This window comes from Crocodylus siamensis, chromosome 1, assembly GCF_052110815.1.
Source record: "Crocodylus siamensis isolate JL-2025a chromosome 1, ASM5211081v1, whole genome shotgun sequence".
NCBI lineage: Eukaryota > Metazoa > Chordata > Crocodylia > Crocodylidae > Crocodylus > Crocodylus siamensis.
Genome location: NC_143395.1, coordinates 217,988,744 through 218,009,096, shown reverse-complemented (window position 1 = coordinate 218,009,096; position 20,353 = coordinate 217,988,744). Strand labels below are relative to the sequence as shown.

General features: G+C 45.1%; 2 protein-coding genes across 2 annotated transcripts in view; one reads left to right on the top strand and one right to left on the bottom strand.

Moving 5' to 3' along the window:
* Window positions 1-20,353, top strand: part of ARHGAP31 (Rho GTPase activating protein 31) — a 100,348-nt gene that overhangs the window by 77,804 nt on the left and 2,191 nt on the right. The gene's annotated exons all lie outside the window — the stretch shown is intronic.
* UPK1B (uroplakin 1B) lies at window positions 2,465-18,640 on the bottom strand. Its single transcript, XM_090056672.1, has 8 exons — window positions 18,528-18,640; window positions 11,723-11,810; window positions 10,688-10,888; window positions 8,636-8,710; window positions 7,830-7,952; window positions 7,054-7,233; window positions 4,712-4,795; window positions 2,465-3,679 (listed from the first exon to the last, which is right to left on the bottom strand). Exons 2-8 carry the CDS (start codon window positions 11,789-11,791, stop codon window positions 3,629-3,631), a joined length of 783 nt encoding a protein of 260 aa, XP_089912798.1. The 5' UTR covers window positions 11,792-11,810; window positions 18,528-18,640; the 3' UTR covers window positions 2,465-3,628.

Here is a 20,353-nt window from a genome sequence, read left to right as displayed (position 1 = left end):
TAAAAAAAAAAGTTATAAAAACAAAAGCATTTTTATTCATGAAAGCATGTAGTTCCAGGAGGCCAATACCTAAATACTTGCAGTCAGTACTGTACTTAGACTCCTGGTGGTCTTAGGTGAATTTTTAGTATCGGGCCCCCCTTTACCAGAGATAATGATTATAATAATTGGACAACAGGGGAAAAAACAAAACAAAAAAAAACCCCACACATTTTCAGGCCCCTTTCTGTCCCGGCTCCAGGCGGCTGCTCAGTTTGCCCAGGTCTGCTTGCAGTGAATGTGACAGACCTAATTTGAATGTAAGTTTAAGAACTTTACATGCAAGTTACATATGTGCATTTTTGTACACAAACCATTGTGAAGCATTAGGTCTCAATACTCTTTTTCCAGGGAGAGGAAAAAAAGAAATGCAATGTCCATGCATGCAGAGAAGCCGTTAAACATTCGCTTTTAGAAGTATTTCAGTTTCATCTCAGTTCTTCCTCATTTGATTGTCCCCAAACTAGTGCCATTTCAGAGCAAGCAGAGACCTGTGCCTTAAAAACCACAGAGTACTGAAAACGAAGAGGATTTAAAAAAGGACCTTTGATATGTGCATAAGCCTACTGGTTTTCATTCCTTATCTTTCCTTTTGCTTTGCCTCTGCTGCCCACAGCTTTCCCCACCCTCTCCTGGAATCCTTTGACCATCACCCTAGTGGGGAACTGCAGAGACTGGAATGAGAGCCCACAAAAGCAGGAAAACCAGAAAGAGCGGTGCAGGATTCCTTCCAGGCTGGCTTGACAGCATCGTGCTACAAGCCTGTTCTCTCCTGGTTATCTGGTTTCAGCAGCACAAGGCCACCATTCCTGACAGCAGCAAAGCCAGCTTGGAGTTTCCTTTTCAAACTGCAGCCCCTAGTAGCCAGCAGCTACTGGATCAACACAGCTTATAGTTTAGGGCACACATGCATGCACACACACCCACACTCTAGCAGGAAGCTTGTAGACACCCTGTATGAATGGGAGACAAACCACAGTTGGCCAAAAAAACCAAAAGCAGATATAGGCAAACTTTTCTGGCTGGGGGTGGGAAGGACCTGCCCTAGGCAGGCACCTGGTCCTGGCTGCCACCACTTTTCTCCATGGTAGCACAGGGAACCTCCTGGGGAGGGCAGGGGAGCCTCCTGCCACCAAAGCCTCCTGAAGACCAACATGCGCTAGATCAGCTCTTGGACTGTAGGGTGCCACCCCTTGACCTAAAACTTCAAAGTAGAACACAAGTTTGGGGGTGTTTTAGATCAGCAGTTTAAGCCAAATCTCAAGATTTTGGATTGCTTGGGGTAGACAGTATTGAGAAAGAAGCAGCCTGGCTTTTACTCCCTGTTCTGCAATGGAAAGGAGTCTGCTATCTTATCTTTATGCAGAGGTCAGTACTAAATCAAAGCATTTCCAGCAATGCATCTGTATAATCCCTCCCTACCTTGAGCTATGAAAAAAAAAATGGGAGCTCATAAGAGGGGAGCCTAGCAGTTCTCAAAGCCCAGCAATTCCAGCACACGGTGCTTTAGAGGTTTTCATCCTGCAAGCCACTTCTCCAGGCACATCAATGTGAGAGGCAGCTTCCGGAAAGGGCTGTACTAATCTATTAGATATCATCAGCTTGCAGAGGCTTTTGGGGTAGTCAGATCAACCAAGCACTTGGCATGCAAACCTGGAGGAGGTGTAAATCTACAGGGCAGAACAGTTTGTGAGTTTACAAAAGGGAAAGGGGTCAGCATCAGCTCAGAAGCAACTTTTTGCTAGCACCAGACCACTTACCAGTCCCTTGTAGTAGTAGTCAGCACTAGGAGATGCATTTAAAAAAAAAAAAAAAATCTGAGAACCACCGACGCAGCTGCTTGGGCCAACGCCTACAGGAGTATTCAGAATCAGCCGTGCTTATGGTCACACAGTAAAGTCTGAATGCATAAAAAGCCCCTGCCACTTCATCAAGGCTGGCTGCCTTCTGCTGTTTTTTTCCTCGAAGCAGACTGTATGCACAAGATACCATCCCTCTGGCTGGACGCTGATGATGACGACTTCACAAAGGTGCGAGGATACATCCATGTTCGAGTCCTTTACCCCTTTTTGTTTTGCAAGTAAAAGAAAGGTCTCTTTTCCAATGCAGAGACCCAGCTTTTCTACAGTACTACACTTCATATGCAGACACCAGCAGCTTACAGCAAGACAAGCATGGAGTTGCAAACTTTTCAAATGCAGGTCCAGTTTCATTCAGCTGTTCACCACTCCACCCCTGAATTTATTCAAGATCCTTGGCAATGAGATTTTTCCAATTTGGCTTTTTTAATAAAGCTTTGGGGGAAAATATATAGAACCTCCCCGCCCCCCAAACAAACAAAACTAATCTGGGCAGCTAGGAGCCAACCCAGCATGCTTAGCAATAGGTTTCATCTTTAAAAAAAAAAAAAAAAAAAAAAAAAAAAAAAAAAAAAAAGTCACTCTGTAGAGGAGCATGTTTTGCATAATTTAAGTCATAGGATACTAAGAAACCGACTGGAACAGAAAAGGACCGCTGTAAACAAATCCTTTCTCTGACTTAAGTGGGAATTGTAATCTGCTGATGCAAGGACTCAATAGGATGCAGCAAGTCCGTCATGGACAAACATGCATAAAAGAGTTTAATTCTCTTTGCCACTAATGTCCTACCCAATTAGAAGAGCTAGAGGTAGAAAGATAGAGTAGGCTGGAAGTGGCAAAAGCAGAGGGACAATATATTCCCCTCTGACATCTCAGTGCAAGATTTTTCTTCATCAAGGCAAAAATTATTTGTTGTTCCCCGAATGAGTCCTACTCTTAGGAAATGAAGAATTACAGTGGTGGTTAATGTATACCAAATAGGTTTGTATTAATTAGCCAGTGAGTAGAAGTAGGTCTGAATGTAGGGAGCATACTGCACTGTGGAGAACTACCTTTGGAATGGACTGACTAGTAACTTTCATCTTTGATGTCATTTTCTACCTGTTGACACAGGTATGTTTCCAATTAAGTTGGCAAACCAAACCTTGAAATTAAGATGCATTCAGAGAGGGGTTTTTTTTTTTTTGGCAGTGTTGTGCCTAAATTTCCCCTTTCTTGCAGGGAATAAAGGCAGCAGTATCCATATCTACTGGTCAGAGGAGTTCCCAGTATTTTTCCTGTACCTTATACAAGTCTTTTGCATCTCATTTGTTCCAGATGTCTTTTACAATAGTCTTAGTTTACAGAGAAGGGTTTTCTGGAGCAAGTATATACATAGGCCATTCCCCTTCTAAAGCCATCACCAGAAGGATTAGATCATTTCTTGTAACCTCATTTTCAAAAAGGCTTCAAAACAGTGAGGGAGGAGGAGAGAAAGAGGATCCATTCACAGGCATGAAAGCTGCAAAAAACACCTCAAAAAAAGAGTCTAGGGAGAGAAGTTTCTTTTGTGGAGGTGTCAGCTCATTGGACTCATCTGTTAGGTGTTTGGGGAAGCATGTATATGGAAGGGGAAAAAAAAATAACCTAGAGCCTCAAATCCTCCCCAATACAGAGGGAATATGGAGATATCAAAATTAATGCTTCTTCTATGCACCACTTTTGGAAGTTTGTTGGAAGATGCTGCGCCTTCAATATTCAATTCTGCTCCAGTAGAACATGGTACAGAGAAGAACCCAGAACTGAAAGGAAAGAGAGGTTGTTTAGTGGGACGCTCTCTCAAAAGCTTTCTTCACTGTCAGCTTTCCGCTGAATTAGGTCAAGGATTCCTGTAACAGAATCAGCTCCAAGGGACTATAGGAATCTGAAAGTCTGTACGGAGGACTTTAACTCTTTGATACAGAAGCTAAAATGAACAAGTTATTTGGTTCTGTGGTTTTTATGGAAAGTTTTAAAACCAGTTTAGAATTCATCTGCTGTTCAAGTATTTCTCATGCTTGTTTTATGGATTATGTAAAAGGTTTTTGGTGACCCATTTTCTATGATACTAGGTCATACGAGGATGATCTATTCCCCAAACACAAATAGCATTGTTTCTGCAGTTACTGCATGACTCCAGCCCAGACAGCTTTGAAGCTGGAAGCTGTCACATAGTACCCCTGTACTGGAGGTGTCCACCAAAGGAAAATGGATGCTTCTCTACGAGAGACCTCCGCCCCCAACAAAAAAGTGTTTGGGAGGCCATTATGGAGCGACAGTCATCTAAGTGAACATCTGCATTGAACAAATATGCTCTTGGCATCCCTCCCCATCTAGGTGTGCATGGAATAAATGGAGCTAGGTTGTTCATGCAAGTAGTTTCACTTCATGGGCTGTGCAATCACCCCCTTGCTAAAAAACTTATGCCCAGCATAGCTTACTTGCCTTAGCAGAGGTCCTTCAGTTTCAGCCGGCTGTGCTTAAACTGGACATATATCTCTGCTATTAACCCTAAATACCACTGACCCTCTTTGCACAGCAAATAGGCTAGAAGTGGGACTATTTTTGGGACAGAGGCCTGAAGAACCGCTTTATCTGGAAACCGCCCTTCAAAACAAGGGCAGGGAAGAGAGGCCCTCCCTGCATATTCCCATTATCATCCACTTGGAAAGATTGCATGGTTGAAAGAATTGTTCTCTAGGTGGCAGCCCTTTCACCCAAACCACACTCTTCACCCTTATGTTGGGAGAACAGTGGGGGGTGGGGGGGGGTGGGAAAGCAGATTTAGTACTCACAGTCCAGCAGAGAATGGCAAAGCCAAACCAAGCTACACCCCAGGCATGTCTGTCCATTGGTCCAGCGATAAGCTCATAACAACCCTGTGGGAGTCACAAGCAAGAGGGGAGTTAGAGCTTGTACCAGCCACATGCAAGCTCAGATAATTTCGGAAAGCAGCAGCAGGATCCCCTTTCCAGGGACCACATTGAGGTAGGTAGGTGTCAAGGCATTTACAAGCAAATAGAACATGCCGCTGAATCACAGCCGTCTGTCAAGATGTTCAGTTTTGAATCCATAGGCAACCATTGATCGTCTGAATCATGGTGTACATATAAGAGGTCTAAGTCAGGTGTCTGATGAATTAGCTTTGTAGAGTCCTGCAACCAATCACACCAAAACTTTAAACGTGTACACGTAGGCAAGAATATGGAGGTGTGGAAGCTACCCAAGACCTAATCATGCCCATTTAGACCATTGAGACAAAATTCAAAGGCCAGACCAAATCTAGACAGTCAGTGCCTTGATGGCTATAGCTTCTGCCAGAACTCAGACAAGAACTCTTGACTGCCTAACTCCTCAGTGAAGGTATGTTTGTCAGGATGCTGTCCCTTAGCCTCTCCCGAACCCAGAAGCACCTACAAGGCAGCGGGAGCTAGGGTTCTGAGGCACCCTATACTCCCCTTACTCTGGAGATTGCAACATGGTAGTATTTTACAGGAGCTACCCTGCCACAAGTAGCTCCACCATGTTGCCACCAAGCTCTCCAGCCAAATGCAGTTTAGTCATAACCCAGGACCAAGCTTTGAACTAGAAAACAGCTTTCAGAGCCTCCCCAACTCAGCATGAATGGTACATGCCCCCAGCAGTTGGGGGTGAGGGCATGGCTGTGCTGCTGGCAATGGGAGCGCAGTGGTGGCAGCAGGAAGCTCCCACAGACAGACATCACCGGCACTGTTGGCAGTGGTGGGGGTGGCAAGTGCTGACCATGGGTCAGCAACCACCCGCAGGTGCCACTGGCAGCAGTGGCCAGGGGTGATCAGGGACCACTTGCAGATACCGCTGGTGGTGCCAGTGCCAGGGTGGTGAGCAGCAACTGCCTGCTGGCAGCGCCTGTGGTGTTGGTGGCACCTTTTTTGCAAGGGATGCACTGCCACGTGCATCCCCACATGTCACCCCTGCTACCCAGGACTTCTACTTAAGAGCTGGCAGAAACATCCAAATTCATACTGTGGATCTCTTTCTAGAAGGAAATCCATTTCAGATTCTTCAGGTTTCTGCAACACTTGCCAGGAATGGTACAAGTTTTTCCACCCCTTTCTTCCTGGTAGCCACACAAAGGCCAGTTTTTTGGAGGCTGCACACTAGCCTGGTCATTTCAACTCCTCCAAACAGAAAGGAAGATCCATGTTCTGTGACTAGGCTGCCACATTAGAAATGATTTTGTCAAGTCCACAAAAGAGCTTAGCAAAATAGACATTTTAAGTTGCCTCACTGCCCATTACATATCTGAGTTACCAGTGAGATGTGTTAGGATAGCTCAGTCCATGAACTGGGCTTACTTAGTCTGCAGAAGAGAAGACTGAGGAGGGTATTTAATAGCAGCCTTCAGCTACCTGAAGGGGGGTGGGCTCCAAAGAGGATGGAGCTGGACTGTTCTCAGTGGGTGACAGATGACAGAACAAGGAGCAACAGTTTCAAGTTAGAGCAAGGGAGGTTTAGGTTGTCTATTAAGAAAAACTTGTTCACTAGGAGGGTGGTAAAGCACTGGAATGGGTTACCTAGAGAGGTGGTGGAATATCCATCTTTGGAGGTTAAGGCCTGGCATGACAAAGCCTTGGTTGGGATGATCTAGTTGGGGCTGGTCCTGCTTTCAGCAGGGGGTTGGAGTAGATGACCTCCTGGAGTTCCCTTCCAACCTTAATATTTTATGATTCTGTGAGAAAACATCTGATTTTCTGCCACAGCCTCAATCAGAACATCAATATCTTGTTAAAACACCAGCCATCCTTCAAATGTAATGCCCACTGAGCACCATGGGGCTGGACTGAACTATGTCTAGAACCATTGCCTACCAGTTCCATTGGGACAACATCCATCCACTGTGTTCCACCACTCCATCAGGAATGCGCCATGCCTCTATTCTGGGCATGGTAATATGGAGAAATTCTGAATACTTATCTTTCTTTGAGAAGGTAGGATAGCTAGTTCTCAAATCTGCAGGTCTGGGCTTCCAGCTCCCACTGAAATGAATTGCACTGTGCCAACCATCATCTTCTCCCCAGCATATCACTGATTAATGCAATTTCACTTCAACAAGATAACCAGTTATTGAACATCAGATATGCAGAGGGACTCTTACCTTATCCTTGTAGTAGCCAGAGACTCCTAGTTTGCAGCCATCCAAATTGAAAGGGATTCCTTGGATATCCATGACACAACACTGGCGTGGCCAAGGGAATTCTGAATCACTGTTAATGCTTCTGAACTTGGACATGTAGTTCTGCCAGTCAGATGGGCCATTCACACCACAGCACTCATGCTGGATTTGAGAGAGAGGGAAGTTCTTTACAAAAGACAAGGCTTTGGCATTATACAGGATCTGGGACCCACCCCCAATACTCCACAAAATTGATGCCATCCTATGGATATTAGCTCACATCACAGGTGATAAATGCATTTGTGGGTGTGGGAATGCAGAGCACTGGCCAGTACTGGAGATACTAAAAGCATTATCTTGAAGACCAGCAAGATTGAAAGGCTGGAGGGATAAGAAAAGACATCATTTGAGATTAGGTCAGTAGGGACTGAAATTGGATTAATGTTATTGAAAGGGCTTAGGTTAAAAGCCACAGCCCTCTCTCATTTGCAGACCCTTAAAAAAAAAAAAAAATTCAGATGGGAGGTGTGGACCCCTCTGAATTGTAAGTGTGGGTATTCACACACTTGATTGATCATAGTCATTTTCTGTGGAGCCTTTAAGCAACCCTAGGGGTCTGCAGGACACAGGTTGGAAAAAATTAAATAAAATTCACTGGTCTACAGTGTAGGTGTGAAATTCTAGAGACATGAGGAGCTTGGATACCATCTTTTATTGCAAGCCATTTTTCATTTGTTTTTAAATTAAAAGTTAATTACCTGAAGCATGAGGCGGTCCCATGTCCTCGTGACCCCTTCACTCATCCACCTGTCATCATTGTTGAGTGGCTCTGGGTTCTGATATTTCTCCAGCATTTGCTTCAGGAAGAGATTGCGAGTGAACTACAATATAGAATAGGACAGGTTGCATACATCTTGTTAGGAGGTACAAAGAAAAAGGGGTGGAGGGGGTCTGGCCCCATTGGAAGTGAGCCATGCAGTGTTTGGGGCCAACAAGTCTTCCTAACTTCTTGTGTTAGACTGGATTAAAAAACCAAACCAAAACAAATAAAATTAATCTGGCATAACCGACAGATCCTGAAGTCTAGCTTTTGAATGTCTTCAGAGAAATTCCTTGAGAGAAGGCACGGACAGATAATTTATTGCGATTAATTCCAATGTAGAAGTTAACATAGGCAGTGTTTTACCCTGTCATCAATTGTGAGAACCCAGTTTTATTCCCACCCCCCACATCAAGTCACGTCTTCCCTCTGCCCCCTACAACAGCACTGTCAATCTTTATCTGAAAAATGTCATACAAAAGGCTCTGTCAGCATTCAATCCTAATGTGCATGAATAGAGCACCCCATTTCCTGGACTGGAGGAATGGTATAAACACACTCTAGAGACCGCACCATCCTTCCACTGGTTCAGCCCTTACTATCTAAAGTAACTAGCCCTCCCTGGGTTTCTTTTCTTTCTGCCTGGAACATGTACAGAAGTACCAGAAGCTGTTAACACTACCCCTCCACCCTTTTCAACTTGCACTCTCTAGCAAGAATATGCATGGGGAAACAGATACTCACAAAGTCTCGATGAGTTGCTGCTGTGATACAAGAGGCCGTCTCAAAGGCATATGTGATCAACATCAGGATGATATACTGGGAGACAGCAAGAGCAGAAGGTACTGTTATCTCTCAGACCCAAGATACTAGGAAGCAAGTCAAGGGACTGGCAGACTCCCCCAGGGCCAAGTCCAACCCCCTGCTGAATATCCCAAGCTCCATAAGAGAAGTTTCTGTTCTTATGACTCCAGTTTCAGGGGAAAGGCAGGGGGCAACAGTAATCAGGACATCCTGCTACAGTTCTAGAGGTGGCAGTTGAAACCTTACTCTATGCTCCTACCAAAGGTTATCTAAGCTGACCCACCTGGAAATAGGGCTCTGGTCATTTAAGCTGGACACTCAAAAGGCAGGACCTGATGCTGGCCACAGGACTCCCTTATGTGCTACTGGATGCAGAAACTGGTGGGCCTTAAACCAGGGCATCAGATAGGCTTTTAATTCTAAGCAACTAGGACTCTGTTTTGGGACAACCTTCTAATGACCACCACTCTGAAGATTAGGGGCTTCAGTTCATACATAGCCTTTTGTTCTTGTGCCAGCCTTAGGCTGGAGTACAGAACGCATTTGCTTTTCTGGTGTTTACCCCTCACAGACAGCAGTCAGATCCCATTCTAGCCCTTGAGTTTGCCACACTAATCAAGTACTGCTTTAGCCTCCTCTTATGATAAGCTCGTCATCCCCCAATGATCCTAGCAATCTCTTCCGTTTCCCTCTCTTCGAACATGGGTGACCAGATCTGCACACAGCATTCCAAAAGGGATCTCACCCCTTTAGGTAATCTCACCATGGCATTAGTGATTCACCATTGCCCTGGAATAGGAAGTTATCCTTTCTTGGAGGGGTTTGCCAGAGATTCTGGGCTGCCCTCAGTGCAGATACAGCTCCGCTTTTTTCCCCCCTCTCTATTTTGAACAAATTCGTATAAGAACCCATTGATTAATAATCTGATAAGCACTACCTGAGAATACTAGTCCATGGCTAGTCCAATAGCTCCAAAGCACTTGTCCTCCAAAGCCTCTGGTTGGGAAAAGGTTTCTTTATAGCAGCTAGGCAATATGACTTTAAAAGGAACCTGGTCATTATTTTATGTCATCCAATGGAAATTAAGAAGGACATGAGCTTGAGCACTTACTAGGAGTTTACACTAAATGACCGAGCCATATCAATTGTATTTCTCTGAGACCATGTGAAGCGTTTGCACCACAACTTGTTCCTCAATTTCTGGCATACCAGAAGTTGTTGCAAGGGGCAAGCCCACTGTCCAAGAACAACATGGTTCAGACAACTGCAAGGCTGTCGCAGGATTTTGCATGCAGTGCCCGCCTCCTCTAGAGGTGGGGGAAGGTTGTCCCATGCCCAGATCTCCATCTAACTCCAAGTAAAGCTGAGGTAGGCGAGAAGGGGGAGTCCCTTTGGATGTGGGCACCTCCCCATCTTCAAAACTACAATCATAATAAGAAGTTTCCCTCTTTTGCCCTTTCGGTAGATTGTGGATTTGGTGCCATGGAATCCATCATGGAACCCCTGACCAAGAACCAAATGTGGAGGTGTGCCACTTGTTGGCAGATGAGTCTCTCGCTTGCCTCCCTTCTCCTGGTAGGAATTCCTTTCTTCCCTCTCACAGCCTAGGATTGCTAACATCCCCAGGAAGGGGTAGCCTTTGAGTTCTAGTTGTCAAGTCTATCAGTAACAGCAAGCCAGGCCTTTAATTGCTTTTTATTCATTCATTCAATTTATGTCATCCTTCTCAGTGAAGACTCGGAGCAGCTCACAATAAGAGGAGAAAAAAATCCTGATAGGACAGGAGAGCAACAAAAAGAACAAAACCATTTAAAAGGTTATTAGAATACCTACTGAAAAAGAAAGAAAGGGGAACAAAAAGAAAGATTCCTCCCTCACTAAATTATCTCAATCTAGCTTTGTTTGCTAAACACATGCACATATAGGGAGGTCTTACTATAGGCTTAGGCTAGCAGATAGAAGATTTGGAGAACACCATATCACACCACTTACCGCCAGTAGCATTGCCCTATTTGACTTAATTACTCCAACGATACCAAGAACAGCCAGATTGAAGAGAGCAAAGCCAACAAATATGCCAATCCAGGCGGCGCCATAGATGTCATCATTGTTTGTGGCTTCCAACAGAGGGTACAGAGTCTGCTGATCCGACACAAAGAAGATGCACTCTGCTGTCAGTGCAATGCCGCACAACTGAGAACCAGAAATCAGAATCCCATTAGTTCAGGCCAGACCAGCTCAAAGCCACACCACAACCACTTCCAAGGAAAGCTCTTTTCAATCCTTGTCTCTTATGAGCGCAGGTTTTATCATACTGGACATAGAGACGGCAAGCAGGTCTGTATTATACCAGCTGCGTGTCTACCAGCATAGCCCCAAGGAAGCTCAGCCTCCTCCTTCCCCTCTGCTCCCACATATTCAACTTGGTATACAGGAAGCTCTGAAGTCATCCCCAGGGACTACTTGCAAGCACCTTAGAGACTCAGTCTCGAGGGGACATTCTCCCTTTGCAGTGACCTCACCAGCAAACTGCCAGGTTTAGAACATGTGTGTGGGAACAGATGTGTATGGCTTGCTTAGGGCTGTCCCAGCTGGAATCTACTACAGCTGCAATGGAAACATGCTGTAAGTGCTCTCCTATCCCAAACCCCCGTTCCCACAAGTCTTTGGACCCCGAGTGTACATTTTGGATTGGAACACTTACACTGATGTATTAAAAAGGAAGGCATCTGTCTGGAAAGCAAAAGGGATCAGGCTTAAACAGAATGTGTGTTTAAGCCTATTCTTCTAGATAAGGTACTTGAGCCTTTGCTTCTTCCTCAGGTCATATTACCCTCTCTTCCATGTCATAGACATCTGAAACCATTTGCTTACATGGTCTGTTCAGGTTTCTCTCATGTAGTGTTATATTAGGCTTCTTACATTACAAGCATTCATATAAAGAATGAGTCCATTGCTGGGATTTGCCTTGTAAAAAGCAAGGCCCTCATACAAGCTCACTGTCCCTTACAGCCCTGAGCCACTTACCCCAATAATCACATTGCCTAGAACTAGCAGACCTTGAAAACAGCGCACACCATTATCACCTTTTGCCATCTTCAACACTTCATGCAACCTGGAGGAGGGAAAATAATAGCAAATCAGAACAAGTCCAACAGGTTTAGACTAGAAAACGAAATTATCCTGGGGCGGGAGGCGGGGGAGAAGAGACATCAGCCAGGATGCCATCAACCTTCACTTACTTTCTCCTGCCTTGGAGTTATAGGAAATATTCAGGCAGCAGCCTAAATAAAACTATAAAATGCAACCCTTCCATGTTGGGTCCAACTACATTTTTACCTAGGCTAACAGCAGCAAGTGGCAGAGCAATCCAAGCTTCTCATCCCTAGCTCACAGGGAGTTCACCAGCATTTTGTGGGTTGCTGGTGGCTTGAGCTTAGATCTAGAATGAGATTTCCATCATTAACAAGGTACTAGCAACATAATCCCCCTTGCAGAAGGGCTACTGACACCAGCACGGCTACACTAGTGGCTGGGGTACATGTGTAAACCAGAATGGCAATGTCTGTGTTGCACATAACTTGCCCTTCTGCTTGGAAGCAGCGTGCCCTTAGATCACGCTGTTCAGTCTGTAACCCATTTTCCTTCCTCCCAACTGCATTACACTAGCTTCAATTTCATAGAAACCCATTATGTTCCACCACCTGTCCCCATTTCTCTTCCATAAAACTTTGTTCAAAGCAGAAGTCTCTGGGGCTTTAGTTCATAGTTAGCATATACATCCTTGTCACATCTCTCTTGGCAACTCATCCCCATCTCTATAAGCCTTTTTCCAACAATGTATACAGAGATGTGGCTGCTGTGGTCTCTGGAACTGCCCGTTTTGGAGACCCCAAGGGCTGTAAGCATGGAAAGCCTGACTTTTCCCCCCTTACCGTGGCACACCCGAGGAGTGCATCTTGGTAAGTAGGCAGGAGCTCCCAAGGCTTGAGGATCCTAAACCTTCCCAGGAATTCCCAGAGTGCACAGAAATCAGCTCAAGTCCCTGGAGCACCTGCTTGGGGTAGTTGCAGAGCATAGGGAGCTCCAGGCTCCCTTTGGTCTCCTGCCATAAGATGAGTGGATGTCTGCCACAATAAAGCAACACAAGTTATTATTACCTTTTTGGCATGACCACATATTGTGGTGACAAAGAATATGGATGACCATTTGCTTTGAGCCACCCCACTTGGGGTCCATTTCCACCCCAAATGTTCTCCTAGCTAGGGGTCATCTTCAGTTCCCAATGTGAAGCCATGTAGTCACCCAAAACAGGACAGGTGTGCAAACATGGAGATGCCAAGCCAGTTACGGATGGGACAAGGAAAACAAGCTGGGTAGCATTCCAGACATGCTCATCATGACATTGTGCCGTCACCCTAGGGCCCAATACTCCTCATGGAATGTGTGCTCTCCAGAGGCAATGGCCACAGGGCCAACCTCTCTGGAGGAATCCAGCCAGGATTCCCATGTAGAGTCCCTCCATCGGGGAGCAGGGGTGGGCAGGAAAGAACAGAAACACCACTGTGGTTTTATGGAGCTACAGCTGATCCAGGGTGCAAACAAGAGAAGGTGACTCAATCCCTCCTCTCCTAGAGAAATTATGAGAGCTAACACTTTGTCAGGTTTCCTCACTTCAGAAAACCATCCTGGGAAGTTTTAGAAGCATTAGCACAGACAAGGCCATGATGCCCACTATTAAGAGATACAAGGTCATCTTCTCCATAGATGTCCTCAGTGTGGCTGCCAGGAAGTTACAGGAAGTTTTCTGGATGACAGAACACAGAAAGACATCAGGGATAAAGTGTAACTAGTAGGGCTGTGCAAAGCTTTGGATCACAATTCAGATGCCGAATCTACAAATCCGAATCGAATCACTGGAAGCCTTCTGAAATCAATTCGGAAAAGATTCAGTGATTTGGCCATAGGGTATAATGGGGAAAATCAAATGAAATATCTGTAACTGTGTTGTCTTTTGGTTGATTCAGATGAAACTTGCAGAGATGGAAGCCTCTTCTGAGTGCATGATACATACCAAGTTTCAAGGTGATAGGTACAGGGGTTTGAGGGAAACTGCACCCTAAATCCTTGCACAAGCACCCATGTCACAAGTTTTGCCCATCAGCAGCTAGGGGTGCAGGGCCCCAGAACCCCCCTGCAACAATCTCCTCGACAGCTGGCAGGCTTCATGGCCTCAGCAGGGGCTAGTATGCCTGCACCCTTCACCCTGCTGCGCCTTAACACACACACAGTGTTACCCATGTCATGAGTTTTGCTTGTCTGCAGTTTGAGGTGCAGTTTCCCAGAACCCCCTGCACCTATCACCTTGAAACACGGCACATATCATGCTCTCAGCAGAGGCTACCACCCCAGCAAGTTTCAGCTGAGTCAGCCAAAAGACAACAAAGTTATAGATATTTAATTGATTCTCCTTTATACCCTGTGGCCAAATCGGCTCTGAATCTTCTGAAGCGATTTGGCCAAATAGAAATCGGAAAAACGATTCTGATCTCTGAATCAAGTCTCTGGCATCCGAATCGACAAATCCAAATCAAGTAGTTCCCTATTCGCACAGGCCTAGTAACTAGACCTACCAATTTCTGCTGTCTCTACAGCAGCTGCTGTGCTTGCACAACAAATGCAGACATAGCCAGAACACCATACTACTGCAGGAGCCAAAGTGATAACAAGCGGAGACCTCAAGCATTTTACCATCATCTCATCCAGACTGTATCAGGACTCCCACCACAGCAGTGCTGCAGAGCCTGCAAAGGTGATGTTGGACAGTTTCTACAGACCTGTCTGTAGCTACTGTTAAGGTTGTCATCTGGTGGTGGCACTTAAGGACTGATATTCGCACACTTAATTCCAAAGAGCCTCGTGCAACGTTTCCTTGGCTAGTAACAGATTGGGAGACAGAGCGGAAAGGAAATAAATCATCCCCATTAGTGCCTGACCTGAGCTCTTTATGCTTTACAGAGAAGGTGTAGGATCAAAAGAGGCCATGTCTGCATCAAGCTGGGCCCCTGTTCAAATGCATGAAACTAGGCAGTTATTTAGGGACTGTCACTTACAGCAGCTCCTTCATCCTCTCTAGTTAACTAGATTTCTTTGGTAAATGCTAGAAATACTGCCAGTGGCACCTATACACTTGCTGGATATCTGCTCCCACATGTGCCAATCGGCATGCGTGGGAACAGACTCATTTAACAGCATCTGCTGGAACATGTTAATTAGCATGCTCCAGCAGCCTCCATAACAGGTGTACTCAGTGTCCCTGCACTTCAAAGTAGCAGCAGGGGTGTTTTAACTAAAGTCCGTCAAAAGAGCTTTAGTTAAAAGCGCCACTGCCACCATTTTAAAACACTGAGACGCTGAATACACGTGATGCTGCAGGCATTGTAATTGCAGCAGCTTCAATTTAAAAAATGTCCCCCTCCAGTTTGTATAAAGATGCACTTGTGACTAGGTAGATCCTGCTTGCCCCTAGCCTGCAAATATTGTACACACAAGCCTATGAGAGCAGAGCAAGGATTTTCATGTGGAAGAAGGGTCAGCTTTTCAAAGGGCTGTATTCAGGACAGGATGAACAAGATTGATATACTCCATTTGATCGATGTTGTAGCAAGACAGGCATGGCATAATGGGCCAGCTCTCCATTCTTTACTAGGAAAGATATGTTCTAAAGGAAACTGAATGCAAGAAAGAATTAAGTAGGCACAGGGAAGAGACCTTGGACTACAGTTACGTGGAGGAAGCATCGTGCAGGGTAGAGGATAAGCTGGACAGTTTGAGGCCTCTTGTTAAATTTTCCATATGTTGGTAGTTTGGATAGGTCTTCAGTCCAACTTACTACTTCTTTGAACAGGGAGTTGGGGTGGAGAAGTGGAGCTTTTGGTGGGACAGAGAGCAGATGACAGCTTGTGGATTTCATGCGCAAGTCCTACTTGAAAGAGCAGGAAGGCCAACAGCTGGGTTGCCTCAACTTCTGGGGAAATCTAGGCCCTTAGTGTGAATGGAATCAAATTCTTAGTTAAGGCAAACACCATCCCTGTTAAGAGACACTCTTGCTGGACCCTAGGGGCACTTTCACATGTACTCTGGAGTTGGGGGGGGGGGAAAGAGGTGCTTTAATTAGAGCTGCTTTAATTATAGCACCACAGCATCTCATGTATTAGCACCCCCACACTTCAAAATGGTGGTGGGAATGCTTGAGCTAAAGCTTATTCAACAAGCTTTGGTTCAAAATGGTGAAAGGGGGCAAAATGAAGCATGGGGGGCACCAATTCATGAGATGTGGAGGATGCCTGGAACAGCAATTACTATTCTCCAGCAGTAAGTTACTCAAGTCTGCTCCACAGCATGTCTACAGGCACCCTAGGATTTGCCCATTTTAGGGATCCCTCCACAGTTTGGAGCCAAATGCACAGCTCAGACTAGTTCTTCACTGCTACCACACAACTCACTATACTGGTACTCCCCACACCTGAAGACATCTGGCCACAACCCAGATTGCAGCCAGTGTCCTTTCAAGAGAGCAGGCAAGACTGTATCAGCCTTTTGCTGAAAGTAAAAGGGTCACTGCCGAAACCTGCTTATCAGCAACTTAGGGATGGGTCTGTTTGTTTTATACCCACGTAGCCCGTCACAGGATCAGATCAACTTTTCCTGATAGACCTTTGTCCAACCCGTTCTTAAAAGCATCCTGTTAAGGCTATTCTACCACCTTCTGGAGAACCTGATCCACTATTCTGTTATTCTGATATTTAACCTAGATTATTTTTGCTACAAATTAAAATATTTTCCTGCTCTCCATATCCACAAGGGATAAGTCTTTTGGCCATTCTCCTCCTGACTCTTTTACATACTGAAAGACATCCAGCTCTTTCCCCCTCCTGCCTGTCCCCAGGTCTTTTCGAGAGAGAGAGAGAGAGAAAAAGGTCAGTTCTTTCAGCTGTTCTCCTAGGTCACGTTTCATCAGCCTCTTCTGTTTTCTGTCCTGTAGACTTTCTCCAACCTACATTTGCCACTCATGTTGAAGGCTGACAAATTAAGCCATCCCCACTCAGTTTGGGCAGTGAACTAGATAGCAATGTATTCAATTCTCCCAGAGAGACAGGACCCAGGTGACTCACTAAGTATCAAGACAGTCACAGGTGCCTTTGAGGAGGAACCTGTAGACAATGACCCCTATCTTTTAAGAAACTCAGCCGTGTTGCATTCTGCAAGCACAGCCAATCAAGGAGGAGTGGGGCGGGGAAAGAGGGAAGATGCACCTCATCCACTTTTACCCTCAATTAAGCCATTATATTGGTATGCCTTCATAGCAGCTGCTGAACTTATTAAGCACTCCCTTTAGTGTTACTGTACAGGCATTCTTACTGCAGGGGGTAAGTGGCAGGAGACAAGGGAGTCACTTATCTTCTTGCTCATTCAAACCTCAGGCATGGATTCCAGATGCTTCAGCAGTTGCATTAAGAATCAGTCAGGCATAACTAAAGAAAGCCTCACAGCAGTGGAAAGATTGCAGCTCACCCACCCTATGCTAACCTGCCCTCAGCCCCATTCATTTTGATGTGGCAAGAGCCACACCTTCCTCACCATCTTTTCTCTTTGGTGAGCTGAGCCCAGATCACTAAACATGTCCCTTCAAGCACTGGAAAAAACAGTGTTTTTAGTGGGGCGAGTGAGAGGAAAAAAAAAAAAAAAGCCAGCCATGTGGAACAAATGCTAAGGTGTGGCTCTTCATACTCTCACCCAAAGTAATAGTCATGGAGAGTTGCTGACTTCTCCCTCTGGTCAATGAGAGGGCTCCCAGGCTGAGTAGCTAAGCCTTAGCCCCACCAGGTCAGAGCTCTCACTAGCTTGAAATATGCATTTTTTTCATTAAAGGGGGACTGAGAATTAAGAGTTAGTGGAAAACAGAAGCCTTGAGAAAGGAAATAGAGAAGCAGCTTCTACTAAAAATATGCAAGGTAACTAGAGCTAGCGAGAGATGCAAGTTTTAAACCAGAACATAGGCTAACACATTGAATTCTGTGAACAGTTTGAGTAGTGCATTAACAAGCATGGTTTCATCATTACTTAAATCAATGATTTTTTTAAATGTTCAACATGGTAGCTTCATCGCACAACCTGCCACCCTGACCCAACTGAAATGCACCCAGCTCTATGGTGAAACAACTTGTTTTAACAGTATTCCAGCTTGGGAAGTACAGGAAAGCCAGCAAGGAGACAGACAACCTCAAAGCATAGGTCTTAATTAAGGCAAATAACACTTGTTAAAAGAGAAACTGCCCTGGAATAAATCTCATGAGAACGCTGGCACACCTAATGAGTACATCCTAACAATGAGGGATTTAGGAAATAAAGCTAGAAGGGGAGGATGGGAAGAGGGAGAGTTTTTCCTCTGATTAGCTCAGTTGAGCCACAGCCCCCCTTCAGGCTTCACCCCCTCCCCTTTCTCAGCAAAACTCACTGCCTCCCCTGACATGCTTAGCAGCACAGTTAGCTCTTTACCATCTTTTTTTTTCCAAAGGAGAGAGAGAAAGACTATCCCTCCAAGGAGCAAAATTAAAATAATGATCTCAAGGAAGCAGCCTGAAGGTAGAAAAGAAATCCTTAATAATCCCCTGCAGTTAACCCCACACAGTCACTAAACTCCTACTCACTTAATTGTGCTTCAGGACTAAAATAAACCATTAAGCATGAAAGCTTCAGTCTTTGTATAACAGATACTTGTAGTTCAAAAACCTCATTAGAAGGAACACAGCAGCCAAGGCAATAAACTCACCCTCCTTGCTGTGCTGTTGACTCCAACAAAAATCCACACACACCTGTAAAACACAGCAGCTCCCTCCCTGCTCAGCCTGATTTTAAAGGGCCCAGGGAGCTTGAGAAAAGCAGTTTGTGATTGGTGGGGTGCACGTCACATGCAGTGGACCTGTTCTAGCTCTTTATTTCTAGCCAAACCTGTTCCTCTCTTGGGATGGGACCATAGTGTTTGTGTGATGCTAGGTTGTGCTGGAATGCTGTTGTACTGAAAATGTCAGCACTGAGGGGTTACTATTTTCTGTTCTATCAGGGATGAACAAGTGACTCACTCCTAAGAGATCTCTGAACTTTAAAGATGATGGAGAAATTAGTAGCACGTACATATGAATAATAAGTATTGATGAACTGTTACTTCCATTAGTATTTGTGTCTATTGAGAGCATGTTCTAGAAAAGAGGGAAAAGGAATACTTTAAAAGGGCCTTCACTAAATGAGGATTGCAAAGGGTAGGGGAAGTAATCCTAATGGCTCTCTGCTCCATTTCTTCACGTTGTATTGAGAAAGCTGGAAGCAAGTATGCTTGGGGTGGGGTTTTACATTTTTTTTACTTGCTTGTTTTTTGGGTCCCCCCCCCCATTCAGGTATCATTTCCCCTAAGAATTCATAGATTGTAAGGCCGGAAGGGACCTCAGAAGATCATTAGGTCTAGCCCCCTGCACCAAGCAGGAAAGACAGCTGGGGGTCAGCTGACCCCAGAACGGTGATCGTCTAGTCTCCTCTTGAAGACTCCCTGGATGGCAGGAGAACTAGTAGGATTAGTATTATGACTTTACACATTGGCCCTGTCTTCTGTAGGCATTTCATTTTACACACTTGGCCCTAATCACATTGTGGAAAGGTGTGTCAGTCTTTCCAGTCTGGCACTGAGAGCTGGTCAACTGAGAGGGGACAAGACTGAGAAACATGTGGAACAAAGGCTGTATCTCAACTTCTTTCCCCTGCCCCCATTTCTTCCCAATTAAAATCTGTGATCTCCATTACTGATAACTCCAACAGATCTAGTGCAAACTCTTGGGAAGACAAGACATGGCCTTCTTCATGCTTTAAATTAAGACCAAACAAACAGATACAACACTGGGGAGAAGAGGAGCCTCTGACCTTTCAGCTCCTTATTACAAGTCAGGAAGTAATACTCCTGTTAAAAAAAATATTTACTGGCCCCACTTAAAGAGCCTTAGGGAAGTCAATGAGGATTGTGGAAGGTCCAGTATTCTAGAAACCACCCCTTCAGATATCTGACCAGAGCTGGGAACGTGCCAAAGAAAAGCTGGGCTCCCAAAGAATGTATGATAGAGTTTATATTGAATGCAATTGCATGCTGGGCAAGGATTTTAGGTTTCATCTGAGTTTGGAGAATCCTTTCTACTGCTGCCAGAACAGCTTGCACTGAGTTGTTATTAAGAGGAGTAGAAGAGGACCTAACCATACCATGGAGTAACTGTCTCTGTGACACATAGGGTGCATTGGGCTGCAGAGGGCTGGGGAAAGAGAGGCTTTCGGACAGAGTATTTGTCATTTGTGGTGTTATGGTGTGAGATGAGATTTTCCTGTTGTGGTTCCAGTGCCTGTTGAAGAAGACAAAGCCTCCACCTCACCAGAGGAAGGTTCCCTGGTAGGAGAACATCTTAAGGGTAGTGGTGAGGCTATGTCTGTCTCAAAACAATTCATCATACTATCAAGGGTATTGACACTCCCTACAGTGATCTGTCCCAAGCCCAGCTCTGTTGGCTCATTTCACTCTTCCAGCATACTGGAAAGAAAATGTGTTTCATAAAGTCTAGTGGG